Source organism: Pogona vitticeps, chromosome 2, assembly GCF_051106095.1.
Source record: "Pogona vitticeps strain Pit_001003342236 chromosome 2, PviZW2.1, whole genome shotgun sequence".
NCBI lineage: Eukaryota > Metazoa > Chordata > Lepidosauria > Squamata > Agamidae > Pogona > Pogona vitticeps.
In genome coordinates, this window is record NC_135784.1 from 47,438,790 (window position 1) to 47,452,350 (window position 13,561).

General features: G+C 41.5%; 1 protein-coding gene across 3 annotated transcripts in view; it reads right to left on the minus strand.

The window, feature by feature from the left end:
• Positions 1 to 13,561, minus strand: part of SHQ1 (SHQ1, H/ACA ribonucleoprotein assembly factor) — a 115,907-nt gene that overhangs the window by 78,339 nt on the left and 24,007 nt on the right. For all 3 annotated transcript variants that reach the window (XR_013541591.1, XM_072989434.2, XM_072989435.2), the window contains 3 exons: positions 11,210 to 11,364; positions 3,864 to 3,917; positions 3,559 to 3,682 (listed from right to left, as the gene is read on the minus strand). Coding sequence is in view for 2 of the 3 variants with exons in the window: in XM_072989434.2 (XP_072845535.2) it covers positions 3,559 to 3,682; positions 3,864 to 3,917; positions 11,210 to 11,364 (333 nt within the window). In the remaining variant the exon portion in view is untranslated. The remainder of the gene's footprint in view (positions 1 to 3,558; positions 3,683 to 3,863; positions 3,918 to 11,209; positions 11,365 to 13,561) is intronic.

Genomic DNA, 13,561 nt, shown 5'->3' on the forward strand with positions numbered 1-13,561 from the left:
GAATCCGGATAGCGACGATTTATCCGGAACGGATTATCATCACTATGCGGGGCACCACTGTATGTGGACCGAGAACTCCCAAAAGTACCAGCTGAATTTCGAAGGGGCAAAGGAACTAGAGACCAAATTGCTAACATACTCTGGATTATGGAGAAAGCCAGAGACTTCCAGAAAAACATCTAGTTCTGCTTCATAGACTACCCAAAAGCCTTTGACTGTGTGCACCACAGCAAACTATGGCAAGTGCTTAAAGAAAGGGGAGTGCCTCACCACCTTATCTATCTCCTAAGAAATCTATATGTGTGACAGAAAGCAACAGTTACGTAGAACTGGATATGGAACAACTAATATGTTCAAAATTGGGAAATGAGTATGACTAGGCTGTATATTGTCCCCCAGCTTATTTAACTTATATGCAGAATACATCATGAGAAAGGCAGGACTGGAAGAATCCGAAGCAGGAATTAAGATTGCTGGAAGAAATATCAACAACTTCAAATATGCAGATGATACCACTCTGATGTCAGAAAGTGAGGAGGAATTAAAGAACCTCTTAATGAGGGTGAAAGTGGAGAGCGCCAAAAATGGTCCGAAGACCAACATAAAAAACTAAGATTAAGGCCACTGGTCCTGGCAAACAGAAGGGGAAGATATGGAGGCAGTGGCAGATTTTACTTTCTTGGACTCCATAATCACTGCAGATAGTGATAGCAGCCACAAATTTAAAAGATGCCTGCTTCTTGGGAGGAAAGTGATGACAAACTTAGACAGCATCTTAAAAAGCACAGACATCAAAAGTCTGCATAGTCAAAGCTATGGTTTTTCCAGTAGCAATGTATGGAAGTGAGAGTTGAACCGTAAAGGCTGACCGCTGAAGAATTAATGCTTTTGAGTTGTGGTGCTAGAGGAGGGTCTTGAGAGTCCCCTGGACTGCAAGGAAAACAAACCTATCCATCCTGAAGGAAATCAATCCTGAGTGCTCCCTGGAATGACAGATCCTGAAGCTGAGGCTCCAATACTTTGGCCATCTCATGAGAAGAGAAGACTCCCTGAAAAAGACCCTGATGTTGGGAAAGTGTGAAGGCAAGAGGAGAAGGGGACGACAGAGGACGAGATGGCTGGACAGTGTCATCGAAGCTACCAACATGAATTGACCCAACTCTGGGAGGCAGTGGAAGACAGGAGGACCTGGAGTGCTCTGGTCCATGGGGCTATGAAGAGTTTGCCATGACTTAACAACTAAAAAACAACATATGCTCCAATGGAGGCCAAGTGATTTAAATTTCTACCCAGAGCACTAACGACTGTTCAACTGACCTAATCACACTTCATCATACAATAATTTCCTAAGTAACTTTAGGCAGTCAAAGGAAGGTGTCTTCCCCTGTAAAGTAGGGTAAATTTGATTTAAGTAACTATTTAATTTTTAAAAATTGATTTTAAATTTAAATTGGATTCAAATCATGATTTAAATCAATTTGATTTTAAAAAAAATCATTGATTAATGAGAATAAAAGGCAACCTTGGAGATGCAATGACATTTTTATATCACTATTACTTTTCAGTACTATTGCAGTGAATTTTGTATGAATACATTTTGGCTGAGCCTCAGAATGGATGACTGGCTGAACCTGAAACATAAAAGAACTGATGAGGTTGATGAGGTTTATCCTGTTCAAAGCAAAATGAAGCACCTTCCAGTCATCTTAAAAAGGATCAGCATTATAGCAAGGAGTATCTGTTGATTGGCTTCATGTGTACAGGTCTCAAAGACAAGCAAGTACCTCAGTGTGTGTTGTGTTACTAGATATTGTCCAACGAGGCCATGAAACCATCAAAATTGCAAAGACATCTCAATACGAAACAAAGAACATGCAACAAAGAGCATCGAGCTTTTCAAAAGTAAGGAACATGAGCTTTGGGAAAGTAGGAAAATGGTAAAAAAAGACTGCAACTGCTTGTAACAACAAAAATGCAGTAAGGGACTCATTTCATGTTTCTCAACTAACAGCAAAAACTGGAAAACCACATTCAATGGATATAGAACTTATATTACCTGCTGTAAAAATCATGATTTCTGCATTGATCAATGAGAAAGCTGCCATAGAACTTTCATTAATACCTTTGTCAAATGGCACAGTTAAGAAGCTAATCAATGGTTTGTCAGTCAATAGCAAATAACAAATATTAAAAAGAATTCATATGTCCTCCTACTTTGTACTACAAATGGATGAAAGCACAGGCATAAGAAAGCAACCTTACTGTGCTACGTTAGATATAAGCATGAGATAAATGTTTTCGAAGACATACTGTTCATCTCCTCGTTGGTACACACTACAACTGAAGAAGTACTTAAATAGCTTAAATTAGATTGCAACATCTCATAATATGGATTGATTGAAGTGTGTTGAAGACCCTTCATAAGAAAACTTTAAATAAATATATGATGCACTTTAGAGTTTTAAATATTGAGTTAAGTCTTGGTGACCCGTGGCAACTGAATATATTTAAAGGGTTCTATGATAAAAGGTTAAGAACTGCTGATTTATATTATTTATATGTCACTTTTCTCCCTGAACCTAAGGCAGCTCACAATTACCAACACTATAAAACAATTAACAGTTTTCAAAGTACTACAGTGGACCCTCGACTTACGGAATTAATCCGTATTGGACCTGTGGCCGCAGGTTGAAAATTCCGTAGGTTGAGGGTCCATTTCCCATAGGAATGCATTGAAAACCATTTAATTCGTTCCAGCCGAAGAAAAAAAAATCTGGGGCTTCCAAAGCTGCACCCGCTGCCCTCTGCCTTCTGTCCCCACTGTCCTCTGCCTCCCATCCTCGCGGGGACAGGAGGCAGAGGGCACCGGGGACAGGAAGCAAGAGGCCAGTGGGTCCAGCTTTCTAAGCCCCGAAAGCTCAAAGCTGACAGTGGGCGCAGAGCGGCTTTTGGCTTGCAGCTTTGGAAGGCGGGAAGCCAAAAGCCGCTCTGCGCCCGCTGTCAGCTTTGGGCTTTTGGGGCTTAGAAAGCTCAAAGCTGACAGCGGGGACGACCTGCAGCCTACGGACTGGAAGGGGGAGGCGGGGAAAGCGCAAAATTTGGCTTCTCACAGCAGCACATTCCAAAGCCTAGAAGCAACTACTGAGAAGGCCCCCTTTTGTATCCTCACCAAATTTGCTCGGGAACCAAGATCCTTCCCAGATGATCTTAAAAGCTGAGAAGTCTCATCTGGGGTTGTATGATCATTCAAATAGGTTTGATCTAAGCTATGATAGCCAGCACTTTGAATTTGGCTTAGAAACAGACCAGCAGCGAAAAAACAAAAGCAAAGCATGCTGCTTATATAGCATGTCAGAGTGCTTAAAGCACTCTTTGGGGCAGCTCACTGGGGGGGCTCCCACTGCAAGCTGGGTACTCATTTTATTGATCTCGGAAGGATGGAAGGCTGAATGACTAAAACTATGTTCTTACAAGCATCACAGAGAGATGTAAAATAGATCTGAAGCAGCCAGCTTAGGAAGGTAACATGCAACTCAAGACACGTTGCAACTATCTTACCTAACTGTAATATCATGATGGTGTCATTTAAGGCCCGAGTCACTAGACTGAAGTGTCTGTAGAGAGGGTAACACAGCACTCTTCTTCCAAAGGATATCAGGACTTCAGAGATGGCAGTAAAAGTCTGTATTTCAAGAAAAGAATAAAGTAAGAGGACAACACATATTTATTTCAAAAGCAAGCAAGACACTGGCTGTGAAATTCTCACTCTGTTCAATACTGCACTGCAATAAACTACTAACAGTTTATCAGATACAGTACATCGATTGATTTAACTTGTATTAGCTAAGAAACGCTTATCTTACCTCCAGCCAGCACAAAGTTGAACTCAGTTTTCGTATATTCCATGGTGATTCAACCTGGTTCATTAAGGACATAAGTACATTAGAATACAATGTTTCATTAAAACAAAGAAACTATTCTCATAGAATTGAAAAACAAATACTGCAACATATGAGATATTACAATTGTAAAACGATAAGACTTAAATGTTTTGGGGGAAAATTTAAGACACAGCTTTTTTAAGACTCAAGGAATTCAGGATTTCTGTGAAAGTTACAGACACATCCAATTGCAATTCTTTCCTAAATGGCTACTAAAATTTATGAAGTCTGAAATATTCAATCAATTCTGCATCTTTCTTTATAGATACCTAAAGTTTTTAAGTTAAGATTTTTTAAAAAAAAATAACAACACAATAACACAAAGACAAAAAGATAAAAGCTAACTAAGAAGGGTTTCGTGCATGTACTTATACATTAAAAGAGGACGGTAAAGAAACCAAGTTCACTTTAGAGAAAATAATTCTAAGACTTTGCACAGCTAGAATAATATAAAAGCATCTATAGCCATGCCATATTTAGTTTGCGGGGCACTGCGGTATGACAAACGTCTTATAGAACAGTGCCCTACCATCGCTTTTGCTCCTGGAACTTGTGTCACCTATCAATTACAGGTCCTTTAATTTTGTTCTCCATCTGTGCACTGTAAACATTTCTTTAAAGCCTGCAATCTGCTTTCAACTCCTAATCTTACCTGTTTATTCATACCTGTATTCTGAGAAATTCACCTCTGGTAATTATCCAGTGCTATCTTAAACCTTATCTTACCCAAACTTAACACTTTTAACACTAGTCATCACTTTCCAGGGATCCAGTTCCAGGCAGCTCAAAACAAACATTCACAACGATATAACAGACACATTCATGTAATTCTTAAAAGCTTCAATTTGTCTAAGATAGGATCCAGAAGACCGTGTGCCTCCTACCTTAAGAAGAATGATTCTCAACAAATAAGCTTGTTGACACAGAAGAATTTTTTAAAATGATATATTGAAGTGCCGTGTGTTACATACAGCACTGATGTTACCTGTCTGTCATGGGTTTGGAGGGAAAGTTCCATCCTATGGGGAGTGGAAGGCGGGACATCAGGAGGAGGGGCTGTACTGTATATATATGTGAAGCCTGTGTGGTGAAGTGAGCAGACGCTGGGATGTGACGAAGCAGCAGCTGGGAAGAAGAAGCTGGTGTGGGAGTCTGTGTGTCAGACAGGGTACTACTGTGTGTCAGAGTACCAACCTGATAGGTTCAGGTGTCTGTAGGGTTGAGCCAGAACTGATAGGTTCAGGGTCTGTGCTTCAAGTTAAGGGTTCTGTGTGAACCAAACTGTGTGTATGTATGAGTGAAACTAAGCCACGTTACTATATCTTATTCACCTGATCATTTTATTTTCCCTGTGTGTTGTTTTAAATAAACCTGATTCTTTTATTTGTTAAAAATCCATCCCTGGTCTGTGTGACTTCTTATAGGGAATGGTTGGTGGCAGCTTAGTTAACGTGTGGCAGATCCCAGTAGGTCTGGGTTTGTCACATTGATTGGTGTCCAGCGTGTGGGATACGACTGGTCCAGTTGTCCAGTGGTCCAGCAAAGCCTTGGCACGTGTGCCCAGAGCAAGGGGGGTCTAGTCAGGGACAATCTGAGGCGCGTAGGTAATCTTCTAGGTGTACCTCAGGGGGAGGTGCGCTAGTGGAAGAACGTGCCAACTGGGGAGACTAGATTAGGGTGCTCTGAGGCAGCCTGTTTTTGGCGGGAAAAAAGCTGAGGCAAAACTGTAAAGTAGCAGTGATCTAGCCTGCCTGCTGAGAGGCCCAGCAGAGGGGGGTAGACTCTGACTCGCTACAGTTGCAAGTTAGTGCTGAAAGGACAGCAGCAATCTATAGGGAAAGCTGGTTCTGAGGCAAAAGAAAAAAAAAGTGGTCGTTTTATTTTGAGGCTTGACTTTTTAAAGCAGCCTGTTCTGAGGGGGGATTATGCCCTTGACTCGAAGCCAGATGGCAGAAATGGGTGAAGTGAAAGACCCCCAGGTAGACCAAGGTTCTGAGGATGAATTTGGCTCAGTGCAAGGTGACAGCACAGGAGAGCAGAACCCAGAACTCAGGAAAATGCTCATAGCCCAACAGCATGAAGTTCAAATGAGGCAGTTAGAAATAGAAATGGAGAACTCAAAGGGGGAGGACTCTATTGAGTTTAGCAAATGGGATCAACAACTAGATCCAACCTTGCAGCAGTGCTTTAAGATGGTTAGCAATTGTCCAGTAACCCCTGAGAACCGTGAGAGATATTATTGTGAAGAAGAAGGCCTTTTATTTATTTATTTATTTATTTATTTATTTGATTTTTACCCCGCCCCTCTAGACCATGTCTACATACTTTTATGTAGGGAGATCTTAATAAACTCCAAGAAGGAAAAATTGCTTGTAGTTCCTTCTAAATATAGAAAGAAAGTAATGGAAAAATGTCACACAGACACCCTATCGGGACATTTAGGGATGGCAAAGACTAAGCAGAAAATATCCCAGAAGTACTACTGGCCAAAAATGGGAAAAGAAATAAAAGAATTTTGTCAAAGCTGCACCACTTGCCAAATGAAAATAAATAGTGAGGAAAAATCCAAGAGGGATGATGACTGGGATAGGTATATGGAAGAGATGAAAAATATTGAAAATATATTTAAGCAAATGGAAAATAGATATATTGAACAACTGAAAGAGAAACAGAGGTCTGGGTTTACTCTATTAAGGCAAGTTTTTAAGGATGCATACGGCATAGATGAGTTTTCTGAGGGAAAAGATTTACAATCCAAAGTGGCAGTGGATATGGTTTATGAGTGTGAAAGAAAGATAAAGCCACAAACTATTCTGAAACCAAAAGAAGGCACACAGGTTAAGGCACAACTTCAAAACCTGAATTATTCTGAGGAAAACATGAGGGAAACATGGGACCCTAAGTACTCCAAAGGGTTAGTTCAGAGCCCGCCAGAAATGGGCGGCCATTTTGGTGAGAAGCCCTCAGACATGAAACCAAGACCTCAGATTTTGGAGGGAAAACCAAAACAAGATGAGAAAGACTCAAAATACACCAGAAAATGTTATTTCTGTCAGGGAAAGGGCCATCTAATCTCAGAGTGTGAGAAATTAAAGCAGCTAAAAGGAATGGTGCCTCAGGATTCGAGTGGAACCAAGCCAAAAGCTGTGTTCTGTGTCCAGAAAGAGCAAGGCTCATTGTCACTGAGGGAGCCTGCTGCCATGGCTACTCAATCTGAAACAGCTACATCTGCTGATCAGGCTGAGGAAAATGGTCCTCTTGTAGAGGTCAGGCGCTGCCTGCTGGTGAGAACAGATTCTCAGTTGTTTGAGACAGCAGGGGTGGACGTAGGAATACTTGGCCATCAGTATCGGGGGCTGCGGGACACTTGTTCTCAGGTGACCCTGTGCCACCCAGATATTATTCCTAGGGAATATGTAATCCCAAATGAGAGCATGAAGGTGGCAGGGATTGAGGGGCAGGTGATCTCCCTGCCAGTAGCGGAGGTACCGGTGAACTTTCAAGGCTGGAGGGGAGTGTGGCGGCTAGCAATTTCATCGACTCTGCCAGCAGCCGTGCTCGTGGGAAATGACCTGGCTGAACATGTGAAACGGGTGCTAGTGATTACACATTCACAAGCCACCACGGGGACAGTTCAGGGGGGTAATGATGAGCCAGAGACGGAAGCAGAGGGGAGTTCAGAAGCTGTGGTGGAAACCTTAACCACAGACAGCAGATTTGGACAGGAGCAAAAGGCAGACGCCACTCTCCAAAAGTATTTTGAACAGGTGACTGACGCCCAGCTAACACCTGAAACCCCAGTGAGATTTCGAGAGAAAAAGGGGATTTTATATAGAGAGACCCTGAGGAATATCTCAAAAGGGGGAGATGGGATCAGAAGTCAGCTGGTGGTACCTGAAAAGTATCGCCCCATGATCTTACAAAGGGGGCACTCTGACATGTTTGCTGCACACTTAGGGGTGAACAAAACACAGCAGAGAATCACACAGAATTTCTACTGGCCTGACATAGGGAAGCAGATCAGGGAGTTCTGTAAACAATGTGATGTGTGTCAAAGGCAGGGGAATAGCCGCGATAGGACCAAAGCAAAGTTGTGCCCTTTGCCTGTGATTGACACTCCGTTCAAATGCATAGGGGTGGATATTGTGGGACCTTTGCCCAAGGCCACAAAGAGGGGGAACAGGTTCATTCTCACCATTGTGGACCATGCCACGAGGTACCCTGAAGCCATACCCTTGACTAATATTGAAACTAACACAGTGGCAGATGCCTTGGTGGGGTATATGTCCAGGATGGGATTTGCCTCAGAAATAATCACAGATTTGGGCGCATCGTTCACATCAAAGCTCATGAAACGCTTATGGCAAATCTGTGGAATTAAGCACAAGGAAACCACTGCCTATCATCCTGAAAGTAATGGGTTAACTGAGAAGTTCAATGGGACTCTAATGCGCATGATTAGGGCTTACTTGGCAGAGAATCCAAACAATTGGGACCAGAAGCTGCAATCCCTTTTGTTTGCGTATCGATCAGTGCCACAAGCCAGTACCGGGTTCAGTCCATTTGAACTTTTATTTGGGAGAAGGGTGAAAGGGCCCCTTGATTTGATCAAACAAAATTGGGAGCAGATCACCCAGAATGACCCACAAGACGTTGTGACATACATAGACTCTTTAAGGAAAGACCTAAAGAGAAACCTAGAGCTAGCAGCAGAGACCCTGCAAGCTCAAAAGGTCAGAAAGAAAACGTGGTATGACCACAAAGCTAGAGAGAGGCACTTTAATCCAGGGGAGGAAGTGCTTTGGCCTAGGCCCTGCAAAGAAAACAAACTGCAGCTGGGTAGCCCAGAAAGAAAATATTTGGGTCACATGGTAGGGGGAGGAGTGATAAAACCCCTGGAGGCCAAAATAGAAGCTGTTCGTGATTGGCCCAGACCCAACAACAAGAAAAAAGTCAAATCATTTCTTGGGTTGGTGGGCTACTACAGAAAGTTCATCCCGAGGTTTAGCGAGATTGCGGCTCCGCTGACCGATCTGACGAGGAAGAAGGCTGATGACCACATCCCGTGGACCAGCGACTGTGAGGCGGCGTTCCAGAGGTTGAAGCAGGCGCTCATCAACTATCCAGTGCGGCGTGCTCCAGACTTCGACCGGGAGTTCATCATCTACACTGATGCGTCTAACAGCGGGGTAGGAGCAGTTCTTTGCCAGGAGGATGGGAATGGTGACCAGCATCCAGTGTCCTACCTGAGTAGGAAACTCCAAAAAGGTGAGAGACATTTGGCAACCGTGGAGAAGGAGTGTTTGGCCATAGTCTACGCGATCCAGAAGGCCAAGCCTTACATCTGGGGAAGACATTTTACTCTGTGCACTGACCATTCACCACTGCAATGGTTAAAGACAATGAAAACCCACAATAGCAAACTTATGAGGTGGGCTTTAAATCTGCAGGACTATGACTTTGAAGTGAAGGTGGTCAGAGGGTCAGTGAACTGTGTTGCTGACACCTTGTCAAGAAGACCCGAAGATTGAAGACGGCGAAAGAAACATGGACTATGTATATAAATTGATGACAAAAAGTTAAATGTACCTGTTTTTTGAACTTGGTTTGTATGAATAAAGGTAAATTGATGTAATGTATATGGTAAATGTTTAAATGCCTAATTGCTATGGTTAACTTAGAATGTAAGTATAAGTAAGTATGATATTGTATGTATAACTGTTTTGTGTATTTTATCCAGGTTGTTTTTTGGGAAAAAGCACGTTAGCTTTCCCCCTACAAAACAACTTATAAAGAGGGGAGGTGTTACATACAGCACTGATGTTACCTGTCTGTCATGGGTTTGGAGGGAAAGTTCCATCCTATGGGGAGTGGAAGGCGGGACATCAGGAGGAGGGGCTGTACTGTATATATATGTGAAGCCTGTGTGGTGAAGTGAGCAGACGCTGGGATGTGACGAAGCAGCAGCTGGGAAGAAGAAGCTGGTGTGGGAGTCTGTGTGTCAGACAGGGTACTACTGTGTGTCAGAGTACCAACCTGATAGGTTCAGGTGTCTGTAGGGTTGAGCCAGAACTGATAGGTTCAGGGTCTGTGCTTCAAGTTAAGGGTTCTGTGTGAACCAAACTGTGTGTATGTATGAGTGAAACTAAGCCACGTTACTATATCTTATTCACCTGATCATTTTATTTTCCCTGTGTGTTGTTTTAAATAAACCTGATTCTTTTATTTGTTAAAAATCCATCCCTGGTCTGTGTGACTTCTTATAGGGAATGGTTGGTGGCAGCTTAGTTAACGTGTGGCAGATCCCAGTAGGTCTGGGTTTGTCACACCGTGGAAAATACAGTGGGGTCTTGACTTGAGAACTTAATCCGTATTGGAAGGCGGTTCTCAAGTCAAAAAGTTCGCAGGTCAAATCTGCATTTCCCATAGGAATGCATTGAAAACCATTTGATCTGTATCTGCTCTTTTCCGTCCATAGAAACTAATGGGAAGCTGCTATTCTGCCTTCGACCACTAGAGGGGGATATTTTGTTTCTTTTTTCCTTAGGTCAAGAAAGGTTCAGGGAAGGCAGGGAAAAGACAGTCCAGGCAGTACAGTACCAGGCAGTCCGAAGGCTGTCTCCCAATCCACTCTCTAAACCCTGGGAGGAGTGAGGAAGCAGACAGGCACCCTTTTCACTGGCCAACAGTTAACTGAAAGTTCCAATTTTGCACTTTCCCTGCCTCCCACGTGGTTTTTTTTTTCAGTTCGTAACTCAAATCTAAGTACGTAAGTCAAGTCAATATTTTCCTATGAGAGCGGTTCGTAAGTCAAAATGTTCATAACTCGAGCCGTTCTTAAGTCAAGACCCCACTGTATATCAAGGTATTAAAACAGTAAACAAACCAATATGAACATATTGTTTGTTTGTTTGTTTAGCTTATATGTTTATAAAACCATAAAGATCAATACAGCACTTTTCACAAAGAAGGGTTTCTCACCTCTCCTCAAGCTGGTTCCTTCTCTGCTACTAAACAAAAACTCAGAACATTTGCTGGACATTCTAAAACAATAACACCCCACACATTGGATTGTTAATTTCAAGGAGGTGGGGAAACAGTCTAGTATAACTTTTCAGTCGTGTGTTTTTAACCTTGAGTACTAAGTGCACTGTAAAGCCAACTCTTCTAGATGACAGCACAAATCCCCTCTAGCTATACTGGCAAAGTGACTTAACTAAAATTTCATACAGGAAGTAGGGTTAGGATGGGAAGGGAAAGAAACTCACATTCTTTTCTCCTTCAGTGACATAGACTTCATAGCAATATGCCAGAAGTATATCAGCAAGGCTCAAACATACTTGTTGACAGGTTCTTTTGTCAAGCAGAAACGTTCTGTTAGTGAATTTTCTCAGCTGTTCTTTCTCGTCTTCTGTAAAAGAAACTAAAAACAAAAAGGTTATTCTAAACAACCCATATTCATAACCACACACACACACAAAGATGGTATTGATGAGAACCTTCTTTGACCAAAACCTAGAATTATTCCTGTGTTAATTTCAGAATTAACCACTTGTTTTCTGCAGCACTTCATTGCCTGTTACATTTCAATAAACAGGTTCCTTAGGACTGAGTAGGAATTGGGATGATATACAGGGGAACAGAAGGAAGGACAGATCCTAAAGCTGAGGCTCCAATATTTTGACCATCTCATGAGAAGAGAAGACTCCCTGGAAAAGACCCTGATGTTGGGAAAGTGTGAAGGCAAGAGGAGAAGGGGGCGACCGAGGATGAGATGGTTGGACAGTGCCACCGAAGCTACCAGCATGAATTTGACCAAATTCTGGGAGGCAGTGGAAGATAGGAGGGCCTGGCGTGCTCTGGTCCATGGGGTCACGAAGAGTCAGACACGACTTAACGACTAAACAATAACAACAGGGGAAACAGTTTAATCATCCCAGTGTTCCTACTAGAATACACAGGAAAGATTTCTGCTTGGTAACACTGAAAGTGTTAAACTTAATTCATAGCCACCTCAGATATATGAAGCCAAACTGCAGTTGCTGCACAAGCAATTAACAAGCATGGTTTGCAAGAAAGAATTTCTTAGACAGATTATTAATGCAAATGTTTCAGATTTTTAAGATACCATTTCAATATTCAGCCTGCTCACTGTGGGAAACCAGATAGGCGTTATATCACTTATAGCACTGTTGTAACCTAGACTTTCTGGATTAGATTATGCAGTCCAAAAAACATATCTCCTCAGATTCCAACCCACCCACCACCCACCGACATCATTTCTAGTGCTTCAGGGTTTTTTTCCACACCAAAGAAAAAGGCAGCAAACTAAGTTTTTCATTCAACACTTCCCTTCCATGTATGATCAATCTACTCTGCATGGTTGCCAGAATGGGAAGGCCATCATGAATCTGTAGTAATGTACAAAGTGACAACATGACTCCCCTCTTATCCAGCACTTCCAACTTTGCACAATCGTTTTAGTGGCCCTAAAAGTAGGATCTTTTCCACCTGCCCCCAATTATCGTGCCTGTACACCAGGGTGGATCTGATTTAAATTAAACTTATTTAAATCATGTTTTAAATAAAGAAATTTGGATTTTTTGATAATTTAAATTCAAAAATCTTTTTAAATGTAAAAATAATTCATTTTAATCCACCCTGCTGTACACCAAGTGGTTCCGCCTGATGTACAAACAAAGTTAAGAATATCTTCTTGAAACAACAGAAGTTACTTTACTGGACCCAAATCGGGTGTTGTTAAACAGAAACATTTTCAAAAGTGAGCATATAGAGCTTGGAGCTAATATTAAAATCAGAAGTTCTAGCAACAATAATTAAGTTATTTAATTTTAACTTGATTGAGATAAGGAGGAAGTGTGACAGATGACATATTCTGATCCAAGAAAGTCTAGAAGTCTCTGGAGTTTGGCATGTGCACGTGTTCTGAATCAGGCATCTTGGTTTTTCAAAATAAAGTTATTTAAAAACAGATCAAGAGATTTCTTTCATCACCTGTTTTCAGTAGAGTATGTGATTCCATACTTATCCAATGTCTAAGCTGAAAATAAATCTATAAACATTTTCCCTAAAAGTTAAATATATGCATGTTTCAGGGTTGGAGAAATTTCACTTCAGTTTTAGGTGAAGTTTATTTAAGTTAAATGTTTTTAAATTGTTTTAACCTTGGTTTTTAATCCTAATATATGCTTAATTGTTTTAATAAATAAATAAATAAATAAATAAATAAATAAATAAATAAATAAATAAATAAATAAATAAATAAATAAATAAATAAATAAATAAAAATTTGTAGAGGAACTAACTATCAACGGCTATTCACTGCACTGAGTGTTTATTGGCAGCAGAATCAAAGGAAGAGTGACATTCAATACTGGTTGCTGGGGAGTACAAGCTAGGGTTAGTGTGGCTGTATTTACATATTAAATGCATTCCTCCTGTTGGCATTTGACTGATCAGTGTGGAAATACAAACCAGATCCACGTAAGACTTCAATCTTCAGCACCGTTCCTATGTTTACAGCTGGGCAAATTGCACATATACCATGCATGCACATCTGCAACAAAATGCTGCAGCATTCCTCACTTCTTAACAGGAGC